The sequence below is a fragment of the Fundulus heteroclitus genome, chromosome 24 (genome assembly GCF_011125445.2).
Source record: "Fundulus heteroclitus isolate FHET01 chromosome 24, MU-UCD_Fhet_4.1, whole genome shotgun sequence".
NCBI lineage: Eukaryota > Metazoa > Chordata > Actinopteri > Cyprinodontiformes > Fundulidae > Fundulus > Fundulus heteroclitus.
This window is the reverse complement of record NC_046384.1, coordinates 3865568-3888596: the sequence shown is the minus strand read 5'-3', so window position 1 is coordinate 3888596 and position 23029 is coordinate 3865568. Positions and strand designations below refer to the sequence as shown.

Sequence of the window (23029 nt, the reverse complement as noted above, 5' to 3'; positions counted from 1 at the left end):
TCATGTTTTGAATTTCTGATGAAAAGAGAAAATCTCTTTTCCTTCTCCAACAACCACAGTGGACTTCATGAGGAGCTGCAGGTGAAGGTTTAACCCCCACAGTCCCTAAACAGGATTGAAATCTATGTTCTGACCTCAGCAGAGCAGAGCTGCATGATGAGCCTCAGATCCAACAGAACCAGAACTGTTCTGCAGGAAGAACAGAGAAAATCCTCCAAAGAAGATCTGAAAGTCTCTGAGCTGCTGCAGAAAGTGTTTCCATGCTCACCAAAGGAGAAGCTGGAGCAGATCAAACTTTATCTTTACTCACTTTTAGATTTTACCTTCAGAAAGAAGGAAATAAAAAGATTTGATGTAAAATCCTGAAGAAAAGCTTCATCCTCTGATTGAAGAAACCATCATTTACTCACTGAGCTGTTTGCAGCAACAGATAAAAGGACCAGAGCTGCCCAAACATTTGCAGAAAACATCTAAAATATGCTGAAAAACCTGCAGAAACTGCATCACAATGAAGCAAACATGCAGCCTGAAAACTTTAGAGTTGAGCTTTATTTCAGATTTCTGGGTTACAGGCTGAAAATGAAGCAGAGAGAAAAAATATCAACTTTCCAGTTTCATCAGATTCAGATCCAAACTTCATGGAGCCACTAAATGCAGCTTAGTTTTCATTTGATCCTCATTGGTCCACAGAGACAAACAATATCAGACACTAAATGACAGACATGATCAGATAAACAGGATCAACATCTCTAAGGTCAGAGTTCATCATCAGGATCCAGTCAGAGTCTCTTTAAACTCAAGCTGCTGCAGCTTCAACCTCTGGATCATCAGGACAGCTCAGCTTCTCTCCTCCACTAAGATCATCCCCTCCACTCCCTGCAGAGAGAAGAAGGAGCAACAGAGGAGATCAGTGAGTGTTTCAGCCTCTGGAAGCTGAACATGAACATCTCATCTGTTCCTGAAACATCAGCTGACTAAGAAACATGGAGGCTGTCCCTGAACACATCTGGATGAAACTAGTGAGAGAAGGACACATGTCCAGATGTGCTGAGTGGACTTCAGCAGAGCTTATGCTCTGTAGAAAGACCACATGGTGACTAAATGTAATGATGGGCTGTGAAATCAGTGATTTGCAGGCTGCAGTCAGACTGATCTCAGAGCTGTCACTAAGATGAAACTGATCAGCTGTTTGCTGTTGAAATGAGAGAACAAAGAGTCTGAGATCAGATCTGATGCTCCACAGCTTGATGAATGAGGACCCCTGTCTCTAGACATGATGGAAGGCTGTCAGCTGGAATCCAGCTGCATTTCCTGGAGACATGAACACAACAACAACAGTCATCTTCACATGGACACAAAGACAGGAAGACAACAAGCTGCTGGCTCCTCTGATTGGCTCATTGTTGTCTTTGTGTCCAATCAGGAAGCCTGTCACCATTCTCCTCCCACTGAGAAGCTGCAGCTTTACTGGAAACACTGGATCTTTGCTTTGGTACCAACTGGGTTCAGAACAGTTCTGCTGACAGCAGCTGGACTCACTCCAACCATCTACTTACAGATGTTCCAGTTTGTAGTCTGGACTCTTTACAAGATCCTGCAGCTGCTGAACATCTGACTCCTCCAGGTTGTTGTATCTCAGGTCCAGTTCTGTCAGATGGGACGCGTTGGACTTCAGCGCCGTTACCAGATGATCACAGCTGATCTCTGACAAACTGCAGCTTATCAATCTGAATAAGGAATGAAAGATGTGAGCTGAAGCCACCAGGATGCAGGTTCTAACAGTCCAACAGAACCAGTTAAAGAACTCTCATTAATATTAATGACAACAAGCTGCTGCTTCAATAAAGACCTGCTGACTTCAGCTCTTAAACAATCAACAATATCAGAACTTTCAACAGTTAAAACTTGTTTAGCAGTTTTTACAGTCCTGGCTGTCATTTATAAACATTGTGTGGAATCCGTACTAAAAGTGAACGCCAAGAAAACGAAAATGGAGTTTGGTAAAAATATTCAGATGAATCAAACCATGCTCAGGCACAGCAGCAGCCATTTTCCTTTCTAGATCCCAGCTGTAGCGATACATTTGGTACCAGGTTCTGGCTCAGGTTCTGCCCTCTACACGCCCAGATTCAAGCAGAAACGGTCGATGCAAAGCACCTCATGAATGTTAATGTGTATAAAATGTGTCAGCTGATAATTTTTTCATCATGGTAACGTGGCAGCCACGGAGAAAAAGCAAAGAAACGTTGGGAAAATTTCCCAGAGAGGCGTTTATTAAATGTGGAAATCAGAGGTAAAAGCTCAGATGTTGTCCACATTAAAACAAGTTGTTAAAAAGCTGTTAAAATAAGTTGTTAAAAAGTAAACGACGCTGTGCTCCGTGTTGAAATTCCCCTGTGGCTGTGGGTTCAGATCCACATTCAGAGGAGAGAGCCCCCCCCCCCCCCCCATTATTAACCCCCCCTAAAAATGTGAGCACTGCCTGGGTGTGAGCAGAAAGCCTCCTTCTCTGCTCTCTGGGGGGTGGAGAGCTGCCTTTCAGCTCCTCACAGGGAGGTGGAGCCACTTTCCCCTGTGGGGAACAGCACAATGCATGCTGGGAGTCAGAAGCAGGATATTGGCCAGTCCTCATTATTGGCCAGGAAATCTTTGATCCCTGAAAGCGCTTTTCCTCAATTCTCCATCTGCACAGTCTTCCAGCAGTGCCAATGCATCCAGCCAGCAGCATTATGCATGAGTGACTGTTTGACTGTTTGCACCAATTAAAGTGATTGCTGCTCACCTGGTCACAATAATCTGTGGAACACGTCACCCTGGTGATGATTGGAGAGATGAATGTGAAGGTAGAAAACCCAGAGAAGATGTTAGCAGACTTTGATTTAAGATTTAAGATGGCTTATGGGCATTTAGATTTATCTGAAATGTCCCAGATGGATTTAAGAATCACCAGCAGCAGAATGAATAATACTGAGGTTTTAATGCTTCTGATCAAGATGATCTCTGATTAAAGTCTGATATGGAGTGAAAGTGAACGTCTGAGAGGAATCCTCATGCAGGTTGGCTGTAATTCACCACTTCACCATCTGCGTCTCCAGTTTCGCCGTCTCCAAAATGAGCGTACGCCTGGTCAGAGCTGGCATGAGGACCACACATTTTCCCCTCAAGTTCATTTTTAGAGATCCTAACTTCTGGTGGAAAGTGGCGTACACACATTTCAGCTCCATTTAGTGTCAGCAAGCTTTCTAAATGACAGCCCTGCTGACTTCAGCTCTTCACCTCTGTCAGCTCCACCAGCAGCTCCATATAAATACCAATATAAACTCAGCTTCTGCAGCCAAATTATTCAGCTTTCACAGAAAACAAACAAGTCAGCAGCAACTGTGGAGCAATATTTCATGTAAACTGACTGTAGGAGCTGAAGCTCCCAGAAGCAGAACCTGCTACTGTGACATGTTGTGTCTGAGTGTTTTAGTCAGTAAAATCCTTGCAGAGCTTCTAAAAGTGCTGAAGCATCAATCAGGGATTATAGATTTGTTCCTGTCACACAGATTCCAAGAGCTGAAATTCCCTTTTCTAAACTGGCTTGAATCCCCTCTGAGCCGCTTCACATGAGGGGCATTTCTACACACTGGGGGTCCCAATGCTGTCCGCTTCTGACCTGAGATCAGGGCTCAGACTCAGTTACACAGAGAGACAACATTAAAAGCTGGCTCCAAGTCCAGGAACAAACTCAGCAAAGATTTATTACAATAGAAGATCTGAACTTTGCTTTTCAGCTCAATTACATCCACTTATTCAATTATTTTAAAATCATCCTGTAGAAAATGGAGAAAAACTGACCTGATGAAGGTTTAAAGAGATTAAAAATCTTCAAATAAATGAAACATCAGTATTTTATTTCTTCTCTCTTCCTCTTCCTCAGTTCTGGATAAAAGCTGCAACTCTAAACTGAAATTCAGCTCATTGTTTCATGTTTTCTGCTGATTATTGAATAAATGCTGACAGGAAGTTAGAAAAAGAAAGAAACTTTAACTGGAGCAAAGCAGAGAAGAAGAAAGCAGACTTTACCATGAAGATCCTCAGTGTGGATCAGTAGAATATCAGCCAGATGTCTGCAGTTTAGTGTCAACACAACTTTTACATCACAGATATCAGAACTAAAACCTGGAGTCTGACCTCAGTTTCTGTAGTTTGCAGAGGGGAGTCTGGAGGAAACCACAGAGCTCCTTCACTCCACCATCTTTCAGGTTGTTCTCACTCAGGTGCAGTTTTGTCAGATGGGACGGGTTGGACTTCAGCGCAGAGAACAGAGACGCCCAGCTGATCTCTGACAAACTGCAGCGCCACAATCTGAATAAAGAATAAAAGATGTGAGCTGAAGCCACCAGGATGCAGGTTAAAACTGAAACATGAACAAATAAATGATCAAATGTAGAAAATGAATGTCCCTCAATGTAAAAGTGCCAGAAACATGATGAACTGATGTCTGATATGTGATCCAGTAGAACTGATTTAAAGAGTTAAAGCCAGCAGAACCAGAACATGTTATCATGACGTGTGAAGGTCCAGATCAAGGTGTGGTTCTCAGCAGTGGCGGCTGCTGATGAAGATGTTCTGGGCTTAGGGTTGGGTGGGGGGCACTAGAGCTTGGAGATTAGCAGCCAACAATAAACTCTCCTTGAACATAAATCCATCCATGATCACTTGCTGCTGCTGGATATTTAAGTCTGATGGCTCTGGCGTCTGTTTAAAATGCTGCTGTCTTCTAGTCTGGCGCAGGGTTCTACTAGAACAGTGGTTATCAGAGCCAGAATGTTCTAAACATGGATCATTTAACAGAGTTTCAGCTCACATTGTTCTGGATTCATCTTTAAGCTAAAGCAGCAGCCTTGGCGCTCTGCTTTAGCTTCCTCTGGATCATGGTCTGCCAGGCAGAAATGGTCTGCAGACTAATAGAAATGATGATTCTTCAGTTTTTCTTTGCTTTCCTTTTTGGTGGTCAAACTTGTTGGCTTGTTGCTGAACGGTACCGCTGAGTCCAGAGAGCGTCTGCTGCAGTAGAGCTTTTTACTTTTCAATATTGTGGTGTAGTTTTAATAGCCACACTGCTGGGTCCTGGTTCTGGTTCTGTCTGATTGAGCTGTCAGACTGAAGAGGACGGTTCCTCTCTGAGCCGCACCAACAGAACAGCAGCTTCAGGACAAAGCTGAGCTGCTGGAACCTGCTGGTGCCGTCCATCCAACCATTTTCCAACAGGCTTATCCCTGCTGGGGTCCTGAGGGCTGCTGGTGTCTATCTGCAGCTGTCAGTGGCTGAGAGGCGGGCTTCACCTGGACAGGTAAGCAGCCTATCACAGGACAACACAGAGACAGACAGGACAACCAACCATTCACACACACACTCACACCTAAGGATAATTTAGAGAGGCCAGTTAAGCTAACAGTCATGTTTTAGGACTGTGGGAGGAAGCCGGAGTACCCAGAGAGAACCCACGCATGCACAGGGAGAACATGCAACCTGCTGGTGCCGTCGCTTTGATTTAGTTTACATTTTCTCTCTTTGTTCTCCTCACACATTCATTTTTTAGATAATGCTGTTTTATTATGTTAATTTTACCTGTTTATGTGTATGAATGTGATCCTGGCACTACTCTGAAGGAACAAAGATTAATGTTTCATGTAAAGATGTGACAAAGAAATGAAAAATAAGACTAAATGATCTGATCTGGTTATCTAAATGTTTACCAAATCAAATTAAAACATCTCCATCAATAATTCACATCATTTTACTTATTTTCCTAATTTTTGTTCTTCAGTCCAAAGCATATTAAGTGTTAAATGTTCAATACTGAAAATATCAAAGAAGAAAATAAATAATTGACACGGCAAAACATTTGGACAGCAGGTTGTCTGTAAAGAAAGAATGTCAGAACAAAATTATTAATTAAAATAAGTTTTAAAGTAGCAGAGAAGATAAAACCTACGTCAGCTTCTTTACTTTACAGAATGGAGTCTCCAGGATCTCACAGAGACGCTTCATCTCAGAGTCTCCAATGGTTCTCTCTCCATAGATCTGATCTATTTCCAGGTCAGTCAGGGAGGGGTTGGACTTCAGAGCTGAGGCCACAACTTCACATTCAGTCTGGAAGAGACTACAGCCCACTAGTCTGTGATAAGGGAAAGAATCAGATCAGTTGTAGTTAAATCAGACTAATAAACAGTGATAAACAGACTAAAAGATGATGACTAAACAGTGATGTCATCATCAGATGAACATCTGCTCTTCACATCAATGTCCTGTTTGACCCACACAGAGAATCTCTTCAGTCTCTTCAGGTCTTGGTTCTACTGCAGAGCTGCTGTGTCTCTGCTTTGGTTAAAAGCTTCATTTAACCACAAAGATGAAGAAAGATCATCTAGAGTAAAACAACAGAACTGACTAAATCTATCTGGATGTCAATGTTAGCATTTGGCCGTCTCCTCTATGTCAATTATCAGCAGATTATCTCTAGACATATGTGAGTCTAGTGATAATACACTATGGGTTTTTTTGGCTTCATCTCACTTCCAAATCATCTCTAACTATACATACAAGTGACGCCTCTTCCTTTTACTGGAAGTGACCAAACTGGGTAAAATTACTGGTAATGTATCAAAAAGAAAACAGGAGACTCCAGTTTTCATTTAGTAAAGAGAGTCATGACTTAATGTAACAGATAACGGCGTTACATTACTTCCACTAGAATACAGTGTGTTACTACAACTGCATCAATAAAGCAGCTTTTCTTCAGAGCATGCTCTCTGTTGCAGGAGTTTACCAGTGGCTGACTTAGTTTAGCATTTTACTTCTTCAGTGGTATAATAGCTGAAGTACATTCTACCTGCTGCTGTCTGCAGTGGAGGGAGCCCTATTTCATTTACTACAAAGTCTGTTTTAGCTTGATATATTGCTGCAAGAGAAGATTTTGTTATAACCATTTATAGCTGGTTGCAGCTTGTTAATGTGCAATAATTATCAAGTTCAACAACATCTGGTTTATTTATTGTTCTTCCATGATGAACATTGAGAATAATAATAATCATCATATCTACATAATTATATTGAAATTGATAGATGTCTTGACTCTAGACTCACTTGTGCCACCACACACTAAAATGGTAGTTTAGTGGACAATGTTTTCAGATTTATGCTCAATTCATTATTTATTCATTATAAAGCCACTCACACCTGCAGATGGAGGCAAAGAAAGAAAAATAATTTCTTTTAGATTTCTTACTTTAGATCAAACTGATTTAGCCCCATTACATGAAATTACAACATGGATTTTTTTTAAAGAGCTGTATAGCATATTTTTATTTCAGAGGAGCAGTCCTGCTATGGAAGAACTGAGAAGTGTGCACATCTTTCAGGGTTCTAATTTTATTGCCATTAAATGATTTACATTTTCTGCAGTGAGATTTAGCACCAGCATGTAGTAATCCATGTAGTAACATGTAGTTATTAAAGTATTTCTGATTCTGATTAAAAAAGGAGTGTAATAATGCCGGCAGAAACTTACAACTACTTTATAACTTTATTCAGTGTTTATTTGTACATGTGGGGTCTGTTTCATTTGATCCATTACTGCTGGTCTATCTAGTAACAAAATCTATTTTGCAAGAATAAAGCAGCAGCTGAATGGACTCAGGAAGGTGGAGTTTTGGTAGCAGCAGACAGAATTTCTGGAGATGAGCCAAAATCAGAGCAAACTGGATTTTCCTCAGAAATCTGGCATGGGCCACAGAGCCGTTTACTTGTTGAAAAAGTGCAATATTGAGCGTAAATGTTGTGAATAGAGATTAAACAGACGTGATTCTGCTCATATCAGGCAGTCTTGGTATGTTGGAACAATCACAGGAGAACAGTTTGGTGTATTTCTGTTTAACCCACTAACTGGACAGTAAGCTGTTGACACTCCTCTTTCACTTTTTAACCAAAGTAAAACATCTCCACTTCCATGTCTAGTCAGTTAAAAATGAGACGCAGTTGACTGGATCCATTCTCCACCGCTCCCCCAGCCCAAAAAATGAACATAATCTCACTCTTAACTTTCCCTAAAAGTTGAGAGGTGTGATGATAGCGGATCTAGTTAGCTGAAATCTTTCTCTTCTATCTCTGTTCCAGCTCCATAACATAGTGGAACAAGCCAAAGGGCTCCTGAGAGACACTGTAGTGTTGTTAGGCTTGGCTTGTCATGGACTGTTGCTGCTGTCCTCACAACAGGAGACTATGTGAAGCTAGACAGCCAACAAGATGAAAAAAGTTCTTCACACAAGGCTTGATGTCCTTCACTTCTCTGAAGAACCTTTATTCAGAGATCTGGCCAAGATGGGAGGTCTCACTCTGATTAAATATCAGACCCAAACCTTTTTAACTATTGTTAGCATGGATTTGCTGTGACTAATTTTAAACTATGAACTAGTTTATTATCTTATTTATGTCATTTATTCCCACCATGAATTTATTGCTGTCTTTTAACAAAAGGCAGGACACTGTTCGATTGTTCTCTATTGTTCTTGATCTCAAAGGTCTTTTTCCTGGTTAAATAAAACTAAAAATGAAGCTGTTGTTCCTCTCCTTTTTCTTGGTGTAGGGGTGCTGGAGAGGCGGATTTAGACAGTTCTGCACCATGAGTTCTGTGTCTGTTCTGTTTAGTGACATCCTCTGTTCTGCAGTCAGCTTTAGAAGCCTGCCTGTCTTCAGACAACTGTTTGTTAACCAATAGTTGAAGTGCAAATAAAGCCACATGTCTCTTCTTGTGGGCTCACCTATGTGGCTTTACACAGTGGAGGGGGGGGGGGGGGGCTTACTCCAAGGGTTGAAGATGTCACTGACAGTCGTAGACACTGGGAGACAAACATAGTTGTGGACTGTTTCAGAGAACAATGAAAGCTAACCTATTACTTAGAGGTTAGGAACTGAACAGCAGACAAACCAAGGCTGGTCAACCATGCCGCTCATCTGGGCTGTTTTTCACACAAAACATCTTCTCTGATTTATTTAGTTTTTACAAAGAAGTCATTTAGGGGCCAGATTACCATCACCTGCGGACCAGAAGTGGTCCACAGACCATCAGTTCAATAGCACAGACATCATATACGTAAACGCATCATAGGCCGCAGGTTCGCACGTCAACGTCACCGCCATATTGTATGTGGCAGAAAAAAGTTGAGTTCTGTTATTGTGAACGTGAATCAGAGAAGATGCCTCATTCCTGTGCTGCATGGAAATGTATTCTGGCTGATTTCACTACTTGTATCTGCCTTCTATAAACTAAGGCTAAACCATGTTGCAAAACTGGACACACACTAAAGCTATCTATCTATCTATATATCTATATATATCTATATATATATATATATATATATATATATATATATATATATATATATATCTATATATATATAGATATATATATATATATGTGTGTGTGTGTGTGTGTGTGTGTGTGTGTATGTGTTATGAATATAAGGATCAATTTGTTAAATCTAAACACTGTGGTCTTCATTATTTCATAAAACCGTGTCACAGTGAGCCTTTGGGAACAGACTTTTTGGGGGAGTATTAAAGAGGAAAAATTTATAATATGAGAAAATAAAGTAGGTCAATAAAGTAAAAAAAAAACACAAAAATGATAATGTTATGATTATGATTAGATTATTTTAAATATTTTTATTCTTTAGGAGAATAAATTCAGAAGAATGAAGCTAAAGGGATACGAAAATAAACTTGTAATATTACAAAAACAAAAATACTACGAATACAAAGTATATTCAGAGATTAAACTCCCTCTGATACTGTTTAAGTGACTGAGTAACTGCAGATTTGCCACATTTAAGATGGCGGACGCTCTGACGCATCGCAGCATAGGCAGAACCCGCCCAATGACGCGTCTACTCTTATATTATGTCTATGTTTAATAGCCCTGACCTAAAGAGGGATTTTCTAAAGAGGTGAATTATGGGTAACAGCCCAATGAGTGAAGAGCTGTTTAAAGTTTAAAATGTGTCTCTGGATGATTGAATCTTTCTAAAAGATCAAAATCTCTAAATACCAAAAGCTGCAGCAGAGCTGACCTGAATGAGCTGAAGATTTAGAAATCTGAATGGTTGAAATAGTCCAAAGTATGAAGGAAGTAGTTAAAGGTCCAAAAACGTCCAGAACCGACTAAATAATGAAGAATAAACCGGACGGCAATAATGCTGAATCAGCATCAGTCAATGAAGACATCTGGACTCACCGAGCCTTTCTGCAGTTTCTCACAGCTGGAACCAGTCTCAGTCGTCCCTTCTCTGATGTGTTGTACTTCTCCAGGTCCAACTCATCCAGAACCTCCTCTGACATCTGCAGCATGTAGGCCAGAGCTGAGCACTGGATCTCTGAGAGCTTCTCTGATCTGTTCTCTGATTTCAGGAACTGTTGGATCTCCTGATAAACTGAGAGGTCCTTCATCTCCATCAGACAGTGGAAGATGTTGATGCTTCTGTCAGGAGAGATTTTATAAGTGTTCATCTCCTTAAGGTTGTTGATGACTCTCTGGATGGTTCCTGGACTGTTCTCTGTCTGACCCAGCAGGCCTCCTAAGAGTCTCTGGTTGGACTCCACAGAGAGGCCATGAAGGAAGCGAGCAAACAGGTCCAGGTGGCCATTTTCACTGAAAAGGGATTTATGCATGATTCTCTCCAGGAACTCATCCAGAGATGAGTAATTAGGGTAATATCCCAGGAAGTTCTCCACCACCTGTGTGTTCCTGCTGGTGAAGCAGTGGAACATGTAGACTGCAGCCAGAAACTCCTGAATGCTCAGATGAACAAAGGAATAGATGGAGTCACCGTCCATCCCTTTCTCCTCTGTAAAGATCTCAGTGAAGAACCCTAAATAAAGTGGAGCATCTTGGACATCAATGCCACACTCTTTCAGGTCTGATTCATAGAAGATCAGGTTTCCTTTCAGAAGCTGCTCAAAAGCCAGTTTTCCAAGAGGCTGAACCTTCTCTATGTTCTCTGGAGTCCAGAGTGTTTTTAGCTCAGGTCCTCCTTCATACTTGATCTTTCTCTGTTTGATCTGAGTCTCCAGGAAGCGGATGTACATCTCAGTAAGGGTCTTTGGCAGCTCTCCTTGGCTTCTGATCTTTAACTCACCCTCCAGAACATTAGCAGTGATCCAGCAGAAGACTGGGATGTGGCACATGATGAAGAGGCTTCGTGATGTCTTGATGTGGGAGATGATCCTGCTGGCCTTCTCCTCATCATCACCAAATCTCTTCTTGAAGTACTCCTCCTTCTGTGGGTCAGTGAACCCTCTGATCTCTGTCTCCAGGTCAATGAACTGCCTTTGGATCTTACCGGCTGCTGCAGGTCTTGTGGTTATCCACAGGAGAGCAGAGGGAAGCAGATCACCACTGATGAGGTTTGTCAGCAGAACATCTACTGAGGTGGACTTTGTGACATCTGTCACAGTCATATTGTTGTGGAAGTCCAGAGGAAGTCGACTCTCATCCAGACCATCAAAGATGAAGACAATTTTGAACTGTTCAAAGCTGCAGATTTCTTTGGTCTCAGTGAAGAAGTGATGAACAAGGTCCACCAAGCTGAACTTTTCCCCTTTCAGTGCATTGAGCTGTCTGAAGGTGAATGGAAATATGAACTGAATGTCCTGGTTGGTTTTGTCTTCAGCCCAGTCCAGAATGAACTTTTGTGTTAAGACTGTTTTCCCAATGCCAGCCACGCCCATTGTCATCACGGTTCTGATTGGATCTTTTCTTCCAGGTGGGAGTTCAAAGATGTTTTCTCGTCTGATTGTTGTTTCTGAACCACTGGTCTTCTTGGATGCTCTTTCAATCTGTCTGATCTCATGTTGATCATTGACCTCTCTACTTCCTCCTTCTGTGATGTAGAGCTCTGTGTAGATCTGATCCAGAAAGGTTTTTTTTCCAGCTTTAGGAATGCCTTCATTCAGACATTGGAACTTCTTCTTCAGAAACTCTTTAAGGCCTCGTTGACACCGACCAGAAACAGCTGAATAAAGACACAAGAGGAGACACTTCAGTGAGACACAAATTATCAGAACTATTTCTGATCTTTTCAGTGGGGTTTGCACTCAAGATTTCATGAGCCTATTAAAATCCAATACTGAGAGTAAATATATTGGTTTTATAGGAATGTGTCATAAATCTTCTGTGCAGCAGATAGTTGTCTATTTCTTGTGTTGTGGACCAGCTGACTGTTTGCCACTCTCTGACCTGCTCCACTCTTCTCTGCTAATTAGTGGGAGCAGCAGCACCTGTTACTGCCCTAATTACCTTCATTCCTGTTACCTGCACTCCTGCCTTTATATACCGGTCTCCCACAGTCATTCCCCACCAGTTTCTTGAAAAGCCATAGTGAGAGTAGACCATGCAGCGTTCTATGCGTGTCTTGCCTGCCTTCACCTGGTCAGACTCTCATTTGGCCTCTGAATTCTGGACACCAACCTGCTGTTTTTAATCAAGGCCTCTGTCTCCCCCTGTGGTAGTGATGGGTCGATGAGGCGTCATGAAGCGTTTCTACACATTGCCAAACTGTGTTGATACTGTGTCGATACTGTGTCACTGAATACTGACACCTGCTGGACCTTAAAAATATTGGCACAGTATCAATACAGTTTGGTAATGTGTCGAAACGCTTCATGACGCCTCATCGACCCATCACTACACAATACACAATACAATTTAAATCATTGTATGTTGTATTGTATTATCTTATATTTTCATTTGAATTAAACATATATTTGATTTTTTTTAGATACAGTCAATAAATAATGTGAACGAGGATGCTTGTGCACTGGATTTTTTATTTATTTATTTTTACAAATTTTTTGCTGCCATGTCCTTTCAATGCCGCTCAACCATAAAGGCGTCTGCCCAAACCATCAATCAGTGGTGCGCTCCGAGGTACACCATCACACCAGAGTTGCAAAATGGTTAAAAATTTACCATTATTAACCGTTATTTTGTTTACAGTTCAGCTTGGATTTTATTTACTGCGCAGTGTAGCTTTGCTGTGCGCGCTGCTGTGCGCGAAAGCACACGCGTGCAGCTTAGAGGGAACAGAAACAGTTTGGCGCGTCAGTCAGTCAGTATCGGACACGTGACTTTCCCATGTCAATACGCGCATCGACACACGTTTTGCTCTATGAGCTCGACACATGCGCCGACACATCGGTGTTGCCGGACCCATCACTACCCCGTGGATACCTCTGTCTGGTTCTGCACTCTGTGTCTGACCCCCACCTGGTTTCAGATCCCCTTTCTGTTTCAGGCCTGTTCTCCATCATCGTGAAGTGAACCTACAACTCACTTCCTGTAATTTCACCTTCATCACTACCAGGACCCAGACGGAGTCCCAGGACCTACTTAGTGGATCCAGTGCACCCACCTGGACTCTGAGAAGGTTGGTGGCTTTATTTTAGTGTTCACTAGGACTCACAGAGTCCTTCACAGATATTAACTTGTCTAACTAACCTCTTTCCATTTCAGGGGTTCCCGCGAGTGTTCTTGGCTGTTTTCATGACTCACATAGAACATTTATTTCTGTAATTTTTTTAAGCAGCTCATGTTGTTCAACTGATTTTTTGGGTCTTCTGTATCAGGTACTGCAACAAGTTGTCTAAACACGGAGGTCATTACTACTACAGACCATAACAAGGGAGAAATAAAATATGTAATTATGTAATATTATTGGACTCAGGCCCAATAATACTCAGGTCAGAAGTGCTGTTATTATTGGACCTGAGTGCAGAATTTGACACTGTTTAATTCTCCATTCTATTAGATTGCCTGGAAAACTGGGTCTTTCTGTTAAACTTGACTGGTTTATATTCTACATGTAGGACAGGGCCTCAATTCGATTACCTCTATAGGGTAAGGGCTCTTTAGCCAAAGCAGAGTGCCGATGGTCACCATGATAAGGGCTGTCTGCAAGGAAGGAGGTAGGAAAAGTAGTCTGTATGCTTTCTCTCACACAGCAGTCCAAAGCGCCTTTCCTCCCCACAGTAGAGTTCTTTATGTTGACCCAGTGATGGGTTACTGAACAGGAGCTAGGAGCTGTTATTGAGGGTATTAGGATGGAACCAGTAGGTCAGTATATAAGTTTACATCAGAGGCTCAGGTCTACTCTGCATTTCCAGAACCAAACATTTAGAAGCAGCATTTAGTTCCAATGCTCCACGTATCTAGAACAAACTCTCAGAGGACTACAGAAGTACTGAAGCCCAGAGTTCCTTTAAATCAATGTTTAGGTTTAGGTTTTTAACCTTAATCTAAAGGAACCCACTTCTCGTGTGAGCTCAATCAAGCTGCTCTCTCACTGGAGCTTGCTGCTTCTGCTTCCTTGGGGTTAATTATTTTTGGCAGTAGGTAGGTTGGTCCAGTTGGTATCCATCACTGCTCGTAATTGGTTACAATGACTGCTGTCCTTTGTCATTGCTCCGTCTCTTAAAAAAACAGCTGCAACAGCTGAATGAACTCTGTGTAGATCTGATCCAGAAAGCACCTATGCAGTGTACATTCAGCACTGAATTATCTTGGTACTGAAACATGCTTTATAAATAAACCTGCCTTGCCCTGCCTGTCATCATGAAGTGCTTTGAGAGTATCCTGAAGTACACCAAGGATACCATTCCTGCTGGCCTGGACAGCCTACAGGGAGAACTGTTCTACAGAGGATGCTGTCTTGTTGGTCCTTCACTCAGCTCTGACTCATCTACAGTCTACCATCACCTATGGTGGGATGCTCTTTGTGGACATCAGCTCATTCTTCAACACTGTGGTCAGAAATATGTGGATGACACTACTGTGGTGGGTCTCATATCCAACAATGGTGAGACCCACTATAGAAATAATAAGACCAAGTAGGTCATAGTGGATTACAGGAGGTCCAGGAGAACTGAACATGCTCCTCTCTACATACAGGGGGAGGTGGTGGAGCAGGTCATTCATATCTCCTCTGACCTCCTGGACTGTGAACACCTCCCACCTGGTAAAGAAAACCCAACAACTTCTCCTTTTCTAGGGAAACTAAAATGAACTGGACTTTCTACTTAGCTGCTAAGAAACTTTTATAGAGCCACAATCAAAAGCATTTTGTGTCTCAGTGTGACAGTATGTTGTGGGAGCTGCACTGCACAGGAGTAGAAGGATTTACTACAGGTGTTGAGATCAGCACAGGGAATTATGGGATGCCATCTACAAGATCTTTGCTGTAAGTCCAGGAAAGGGCCAGACATATTTCCACAGATCCCACCCACCTGGTCAATAAACTGTTTCTCCCACTTCTATCAGAAAAAGGATTAGGGACATTAAATAAACAACTAAGAGACTTAAACAGCTTCTTTCCCAAAATGCAGAGACCTGTTAACATAAAACTTGTTGACCTCCCTTAAGTCCTGAATCCAAGCTAGACTCTGACTTTTTTTTTGTTTAAAAACACATTTAAGATCACATCAGAAATGTCTCCGGTCAGTCTTGTGAGCACAGCTAATTTACTATGTCTGTGTTTCTTTGGGTATGTCTGTGAGTTTTAACTAACTCAGCCCCTCCTCTTCAAGGGCCTTCTGTAAAGGCCCTTGAAGACAATTGACTTTGCAGTAACAGCAGCATCACAGAACTGTGTAGCCTCACCTGACTGAGCAGACAAGGCAAAGGACAAACCCAGCTGATTGGACAGTGTAGCATCTTTTAGCTGAAGATGTTGGATCATCATTTTGCAGGAGTCATTTCCTTTTTTCCTCACAGCATCTATGGTGGAGCGGGCCTTGTCTGCTCTGGTTTGGTTCTTTTCAAGTATTGCCTCTGTTTCTGAATTATTTAAGACACCACCAGCTTCGAGGGAGTCAAGGAGCTGTTTCAGGACTTCCTCAGAAACCCTCTCCACAAACTCTGCGCGAACACTGAGAAGTGTTTTCTCTGCAGGCAAACAACAGACATAAACATGATTAATTCAAACTGAGAAAAATGTGATTAAGAGCAATTAGACATTTTGTTGCACACAGGGATCCTCACAGAGTCTGTTTATTGTGCCTCCTTAGGTCTTAAAAACCTGTTCTTGTTCTATTACTGCTTAATAGTGAGGACTATCTGATTCTGTCTTCGTGTGACCAGTTGGATTCTTTCATTGAATCCATAGGGTTCTTCTCTTTGGCACTCTACACATCAAGAAGAATCCTACCTAATCTGTAAAAACAGTCTACTGTTGAATAAAAAGATCCTTCGCAGAGTTACAGCAGCATATTTTCATCCATCCACCCTAAAGCACTGTGCTGATCAGCTGTCTCGAGTGTTCACAGACATTTTTAACACCTCACTGGTGACATGTCACGTACCAGCCTGCTTCAAATCCTCCACCATCATCCCTGTTCCCAAGAAGCCAAGGACCACAGGACTTAATGACTTTAGACCCGTCGCTCTGACCTCTGTGGTTATGAAGTCCTTTGAGTGCCTTGTGCTTTCACACCTTAAAGTAAACCCTGACCCCCTCCTGGACCCCCTACAGTTTGCCTACAGAGCCAACAGGTCTGCAGACGACGCTATCAACCTGGCCCTTCACCACATCCTCCAGCACCTGGACTCTGCAGGAACCTACGCCAGGATCCTGTTTGTGGATTTCAGCTCTGCCTTCAATACAATCATCCCAGCTCTGCTTCAGGAGAAGCTCTGAAGGCAGCTGAAGAAATTCAACCTGCCAAGGACAATGATGGTGCAGTTCTACTCCTCCATCATTGAGTCCATCCTCACCTCCTCCATCACCATCTGGTACGCTGGTGCCACCGCTAAGGACCAGAGCAGACTGCAGCGTGTCATCCGGTCTGCAGAGAAGGTGATTGGCTGCAATCTTCCATCTCTCCAGGACCTGTACGCCTCCAGGACTCTGAGGCAGCAGGAAGATTGTGGCTGATCCCTCGCACCCCAGTCACAGACTATTTCAGTCACTTCCCTCTGGCAGGAGGCTGCGCTCCATCAGAACCAGAACCTCACGCCACAAGAACAGTTTTTTCCCATCTGCTACCGGCCTTATGAACAAGTCCAAGAGCCGCCTGTGACACTGGACACTGTCTCTCTCCCCCGTTCAGGACTTACAAGCTTCTGCATTACATTAACGCACAGTTTACTGAATGTATATAGCTTCTGTATATATATCCATTTTACTTTTCATTTCACTGTATTTTTATGTTTTGTCTGCACCATCAACACCAAGTCAAATTCCTTGCAAGTGCAAACCTACTTGGCGATTAAACTTGATTCTGATTCTGATCATTAATAGAGGAGAATAAAAGTAATCCCAGATTTCTCTTTAGTACAGTTGATCCATCCATTCCCTTAGCTCTCAGCAGTAATGACTTTATGGGATTCTTCATCAATAAAATTGATCCAGACAATGAGGGTTCTGGGTAGGCTGCTTGGGAGGGCGCTGGCACCAACTACCTTTGGAGGGGTGGTGGATGGAGCCAGACACCCACTTTGGCACTACCAGTTTTAAATACTAGAGAATAACATGTAACATCATGACATCTGAGCAGGCGGAGGCAGGCTCTGGGTCTTCCTCACACAGCTGTTCTCCATTTACTGCCCCAGGGCGATAAATGGAGAACAGCTTGGCTGAAAGGTGATATTTTAATTTTTTATTGGACCGTCTCAGGAGGGGAAACCCATCCTGTTATATCAGATACTATGGGGACAGAGACAGGATCTGATTATTCAATGAATCCAGGAATCAGTCCATAGGTTAATGATTCCTGATGTATTGTACTGCAAACCTGTTACTCCCATCACACATACATATTTAAACACAACCAAATGAAAACGGTCGTTAGTCAACTTGATGAAACCCTGTTTCAGTTTGAAAGAAATAATTTCAGATAACTTACCTAAATCCTGCTGCTTCTCTTCTAGAGGCTCCTCCATTTTATCTCTGAAAAAAAAGATCTAAATTTACTCATCATGTTTTAGGATTTATTTCTAACAAATAATTTATTTTATTCTGACGAAGTTAGAATAGAAACTAAAAATACCGGACAGAGAACATCCAATTTATTATTATTGTTAATTAAATTTGTCATTTAAGTATTTGATATCCATCAACACATAAAGACTCTTATAAGACCCCCAGTTAGATGGCCAGTAGCTGCCACTGAAACATAAACAGCACAGCTGTCTGTAATTCATAAAGCTAAAACATGACAGTATGACAACTAACATGATCCATAAAATCAGTGTTATAAACATTAATCACATTTTTCTTGATGAGGGAGGATTTTCCCCTTAATGATAGCCACCAGTTGTCAGTCATTCCAGCATCTATTTGCTGCAGGTCGACATGAAATCCTGTTGCCATCTGACTGTAAGGTGATGTTTCTACCACAAGGTGGCAGCATCAGCTGAAGAATGCTCCTACAGAAGGTCTTTGGACTCTTTGGACTCTTGCTTTGGGTTTTAGTTGACTGATGGTAACCTTGTCCAGGTCCAGCAGCTTCTGCTGCTGTCCTCACTGTGGGCCTCTGATCATGATGACCAGGACCAGATAAAATGCACAGATGCAGGGACCGTCTCCTGGCTAAGGGAGCTACATCAAGCTGAAACAGAAAGAAGTTCTGACTGTTTTTACTGAAGATGGCATCTGGGACCAAACCGAAGAACTGCTGGAACAGTTTTAAAGGATTTTGATTTGCTTTTAAACCAGTCCTGCTTGAGCTGCAGCAGAGAGGACATCTGTGACAAGGACGTCCCTGTTTAGCCCATCATCTGTGGACTGCTGGATACCAGTCTGGAATGAAACCAGAGAAGTTCTCCTGGTACCAAGAACCAGAACCACAGACCAGCAGAAAGTCTACAATATCAGATGTTTCCATCACCTTTGCAAGATTGTCCTTTGTTAAAAAAAAACTCAGGTCTATTATTATTCTGGCCTTTAGTCGTCCTTCAATGGTATAATGACTCAGATGATTTGAATCATTATCCCACATGTCAGCTGTTGTTTTTTAACAATATGAGGGGCAAGAAAGGTTAGTGTACAGTAATATATTAGTGTTCCTATCCCTGGTTCCTGATAGAAAATAATAATAAAATGATGTCATAAATCAAGCATAAAACCTATATTAGAATGTAGAAAATGTATCAAATTCCAAAGTAGACATATCAGAAGAGATGTGTTGGGATTTAAATGTTTTGAATGTGAAATATGAAAAGTTTTCTCATTGAAATGTTGATAAGGCATCCAGACGAAGAAATCTACTGATGTCTAAAGATGACTTAAAGGCAAAGGAACAGTTCAGCTTTTAGTGGCATGAAAACGATGAGCTGAGAATTTATTATATGAACTGAATCAGAGTCAAACAGTCTGACTTTAACATGATTGTCTTTTTATTTCCTCCTTAAACACAGCTGTAGATGAACCTCGTTCCTTCAGAGGGACCAACTTTGCATCTGACTGAAGTCCCAGAAAACCAGTCAATGAACAGAACGTCTGTAGCTCCATCTTGTTGTGCCATGATATTAAAGCCATGATGAGAAATTTATGTCAGATTGAATTCTGGCCATGTAGCTGGAGGACAATTCTGAGGGCTTTGTGAGCAAAGGAATTTCACACTTCCAGAGAGACAGCTCTCTCCGCAGGGTGCGATCAGTGCAAAAGCTTGCTCCCACAGGACACCCCTCAGTCTTCAGTCTACCCCTGGCCAGAGGTCCAGTTCTCATTCTGCTCCGTCCTGGGACTCTAAAGGAGGGGCTGCCCTGCAGGAGCCATGCATGGGGCCTGGAAAAGGCCATGAGCTGAGTGAGACATGAGCCTCTCTGAAACTCAGTTCCTCCCTGACATGGGGAGAAACTGCCAGCTGATTCAAAGATAAGTCTGCTCCTTGTTGAGGGGGCTGCCACCCAGCCTTCACCTTCTTCCTGCCTGAGACATAGGAGGAGGGAGACGGGCCTGAACCACGAGGGGCCAAAGACGCGCCATCCAGCACCTTGGAGAAATCTCTCTTCGCCTGGGGGACGTCACCGGGTAATCAGAGTTAAGTCTGTTGTCTTAACTTCAGCATCAGGAGCAGGAGGAAAGGAATCCCACCATGCCAGAAACAGTTTTGTTTATTTCTTCTCAGCCTTTACAGGAAAGCAGATTCCAGACAGAGCTGGAAAGCCGACACAACACCCACTTCCCCACACTGAGGGGAAATCGGCTGAAAATGTGTTATTATTATTATATTAATGTGATTTAAAGGCGTTTTATTTAACTTTAGGAGTGACCGAGTTTAGCGTGCGACCCGGAGGTAGAATTGCATTGATAAAACAAGCGCTCCTAAAAATTATGATTTTACAGAGAAAATTATTCTTTAAAATGTTATTTCCTCAAATAACGTTTTGTGTAACTTGGGATTTGCAGTGTGAATGGGTTGAAACAGTTACCAAATGTTGTTTTGAATTAGTAAAGCTACTTTAACCTCATCCCATGTTCTGTACATCAGATCTGCAGTGAACCAGGATTCTCTGAATTATTGTGATGATGATCAACCACTTTTGTTTAGTCTTTTTTTTTTTTCTTTTGGCAAATTACATAGATGTTCTCTGGATGTTCATTTTATTTCTGTTATTAAATTCTTTAACTTGAAGAAGTTGTCACTCCTTTATTCTGTGTGTGCAGAGTTTACCTGGAAGAACCTAGGTAAACCCAGGTGTTCTCTCTGGGTACTCTGGCTTCCCGACAAGTCCCAGCAGAATTAGCATAGGCTCATCATCCCCCAGAACTGACTGCACACATGAAACCTGGAGGTGTACTTTCTGCCTAAAAACATTTTAAAACTACATTTTTCATAAATGAAGGGTTTGTAAACTAGTCAACTCCTTACTGCTCCTTACTCCACCCTTGTGGTGGACAGTTTTTCTGGCTCCAGCCAACCCCGTTCCCTCAACAAGCCCCGAGTTCTGGGTCAGCTGAGGCACCAAAGCCCCAGAAAGTGAAATTAGTCGGTAAATGTGAATGAAAAGCTAGCAGGGATCTGAAAGCTCCAGGCTTTTCAGTGGCAATAGAAAAGAGGCTATACATACAAACATACACATGAATATATACACAGCAAAACAAACATTGCTCTCATTTATTATAGACAACAGACCGAAACACATCAGCCATAAATTTGTCATGATTCAGCCTGTCTGCTGCACTATGCACAGACTCAGACACTTTCCACCTTCTATATAGCTCCAGTCTCCGGTTCAGTAATCCTCCACACCTGTCAGCTACTAATTAGCCAGTATTCAGCACACCTGTCAGCCTCACTATTTAATCTCACTGCATTCTGTCATTCCTCGTCGGTTCGTTCTGTTTTCCTGTTTACCTTTGTTTCTGCTGCTCACCTCATCCAGTCTCGTCCTGTCCGAATTTCCTCCATTCTCCGCCAGCCTGCTGTAGCCTGATTCCAAGTCTCCATTCTGTCGTGCTGCTGGTCAAGCCTGGTTCCAAGTCTCCATTCTGCTGTGCTTCTAGTTCTGCTGCCTCTGTGCCCTGGCTCCGTCCCGCTTGCCAGTTCCTGCCTTCACCATCCTCCTGCTTCAGCTCAGCACAGACTCTTGGTTCCTTCCTCCACTATCCACAAACTTCAATAAACTGTTAAACTATACTCTGCTGTGGTTGTGTTCGGGTTCAGTCTACAAAACGTGACAAAATTAGTCAGGGCCTCCTTAATTAAACACAGTTTTAGCTAAATATAGAAACGCTGGACATTTCTACACTGAGTCTCATCCACAGTTTCACTCCACAGATGGAAACAAAAAGTTTCCAGAGTTCTTCTAACACTAAGAATCTTTAGATTTCCATATGAGATCAGAGCCTCCATCTCTATGTAAAAACCTCTTTTTATCAGTTCCTCCACATTTTCTGCTGACAACCCTTTGCTTCAGATTTTATTTAGCAGAGCAGGTCCAACTCTGACAGAAACAGAAATGATTACAGGCCTGTATTGAACACAGGGACTGGAAAGTGTCCACAGAGGACGCTGATCTGGAAGACTTCCCATCATCTGTGTTGTCCTATAGTCACTTCTGCACTGATGCAGTCCTACCCACAGAGACAGTCAGAGTTTTTCCTAAAAAGAAAGCATGTGTGGACGATGCAGGCTGAAGGCAGGAAGCGCGCTTCCTGTATCCACAGAGCATGACCTGCAGTGTGGATGCAGATCAGGAGACAGACTGGCCTACAGCAGGGCTACAAGTCAACTGAAGAAATGCACCTTAAGAGTCAAAGAAGGGACAAATGTTCTTTTTCTTTTGCTAGAAGACATAAACCATATAAGTGTAATAGCTCAGCGCTCAGGAAGCATCACTAAAAAGTCTGCTCCTGTTCTCAGGAACTCTGATAAACAGTTTTCTGGTTGGCTGCTGGAACCAGAGTCAGGACAGAAATCACCACAACAACCTTTGTTTCTGCAGAGATCTGAGTGTCCTTGTTCCTCCACAGCCAGAAAGCATCATTCTAAACACATTTATAGCTGCTGACACCAAACACTGAACACAGCTGCTGACACAGCTAGAAAGTACTCTCTGGAACAAAGACCTGGGTGTCAACAGAGGAGCAAACTGAACTCTGACTTCCCAAAGAAAAATCAGTGAGCAGAAGAAAAGTTAGAATAAAACGATTTCACCTTTAATTTTGACACAGACGTGTTTCTTCTTCAGAGACTAAAAGGAGCCTGAGCTTCTCTTCCTGCTGAGAGTAAACACGAGAAACAGGAAGTGCTCAGCCTGCCCCTCCCAGACCCATTTACAGGAAATCAGTTGGTTTGTCTGCAGTCTGTTAGCAGACAAGGGATCTTCCTGGCCGTGGGGAAGATGGCGGACCGAAAAGGCAGCTTCCTTTAAGCTCTAATGCACTACACACTGGTTTTTGATAGTTAAGACCTCTGTTTTTGAGCTCCCAAAAGGTTACAATACGTACCTATACAGTTTATTTCTTTCCAGTTTATTTCTCTTTAC

General features: G+C 42.4%; 1 protein-coding gene across 1 annotated transcript; it reads right to left on the bottom strand.

The window, feature by feature from the left end:
* Positions 1-529: 529 nt before the first annotated feature.
* LOC105924083 (NACHT, LRR and PYD domains-containing protein 3) lies at positions 530-22691 on the bottom strand. The gene is made up of 8 exons (XM_036128296.1): positions 21416-22691; positions 17941-17984; positions 15698-15982; positions 10280-12056; positions 5984-6166; positions 4177-4350; positions 1557-1727; positions 530-876 (listed from the first exon to the last, which is right to left on the bottom strand). The coding sequence occupies exons 1-8, from the start codon at positions 21487-21489 to the stop codon at positions 861-863; spliced, it is 2724 nt and encodes a 907-aa protein (XP_035984189.1). The 5' UTR covers positions 21490-22691; the 3' UTR covers positions 530-860.
* Positions 22692-23029: the final 338 nt, after the last annotated feature.

Coding starts and splice junctions, on each gene's coding strand:
- LOC105924083 (XM_036128296.1), bottom strand. CDS start 21,489: ATGGAGACTTGGAATCAGGCTACAGCAGGCTGGCGGAGAATGGAGGAA. Junction 15,983..17,940: donor AGAGAAGCAGCAGGATTTAG/GTAAGTTATCTG, acceptor GTTTGCCTGCAG/AGAAAACACTTCTCAGTGTT. Junction 12,057..15,697: donor TGCCTTGTCTGCTCAGTCAG/GTGAGGCTACAC, acceptor GTCTTTATTCAG/CTGTTTCTGGTCGGTGTCAA.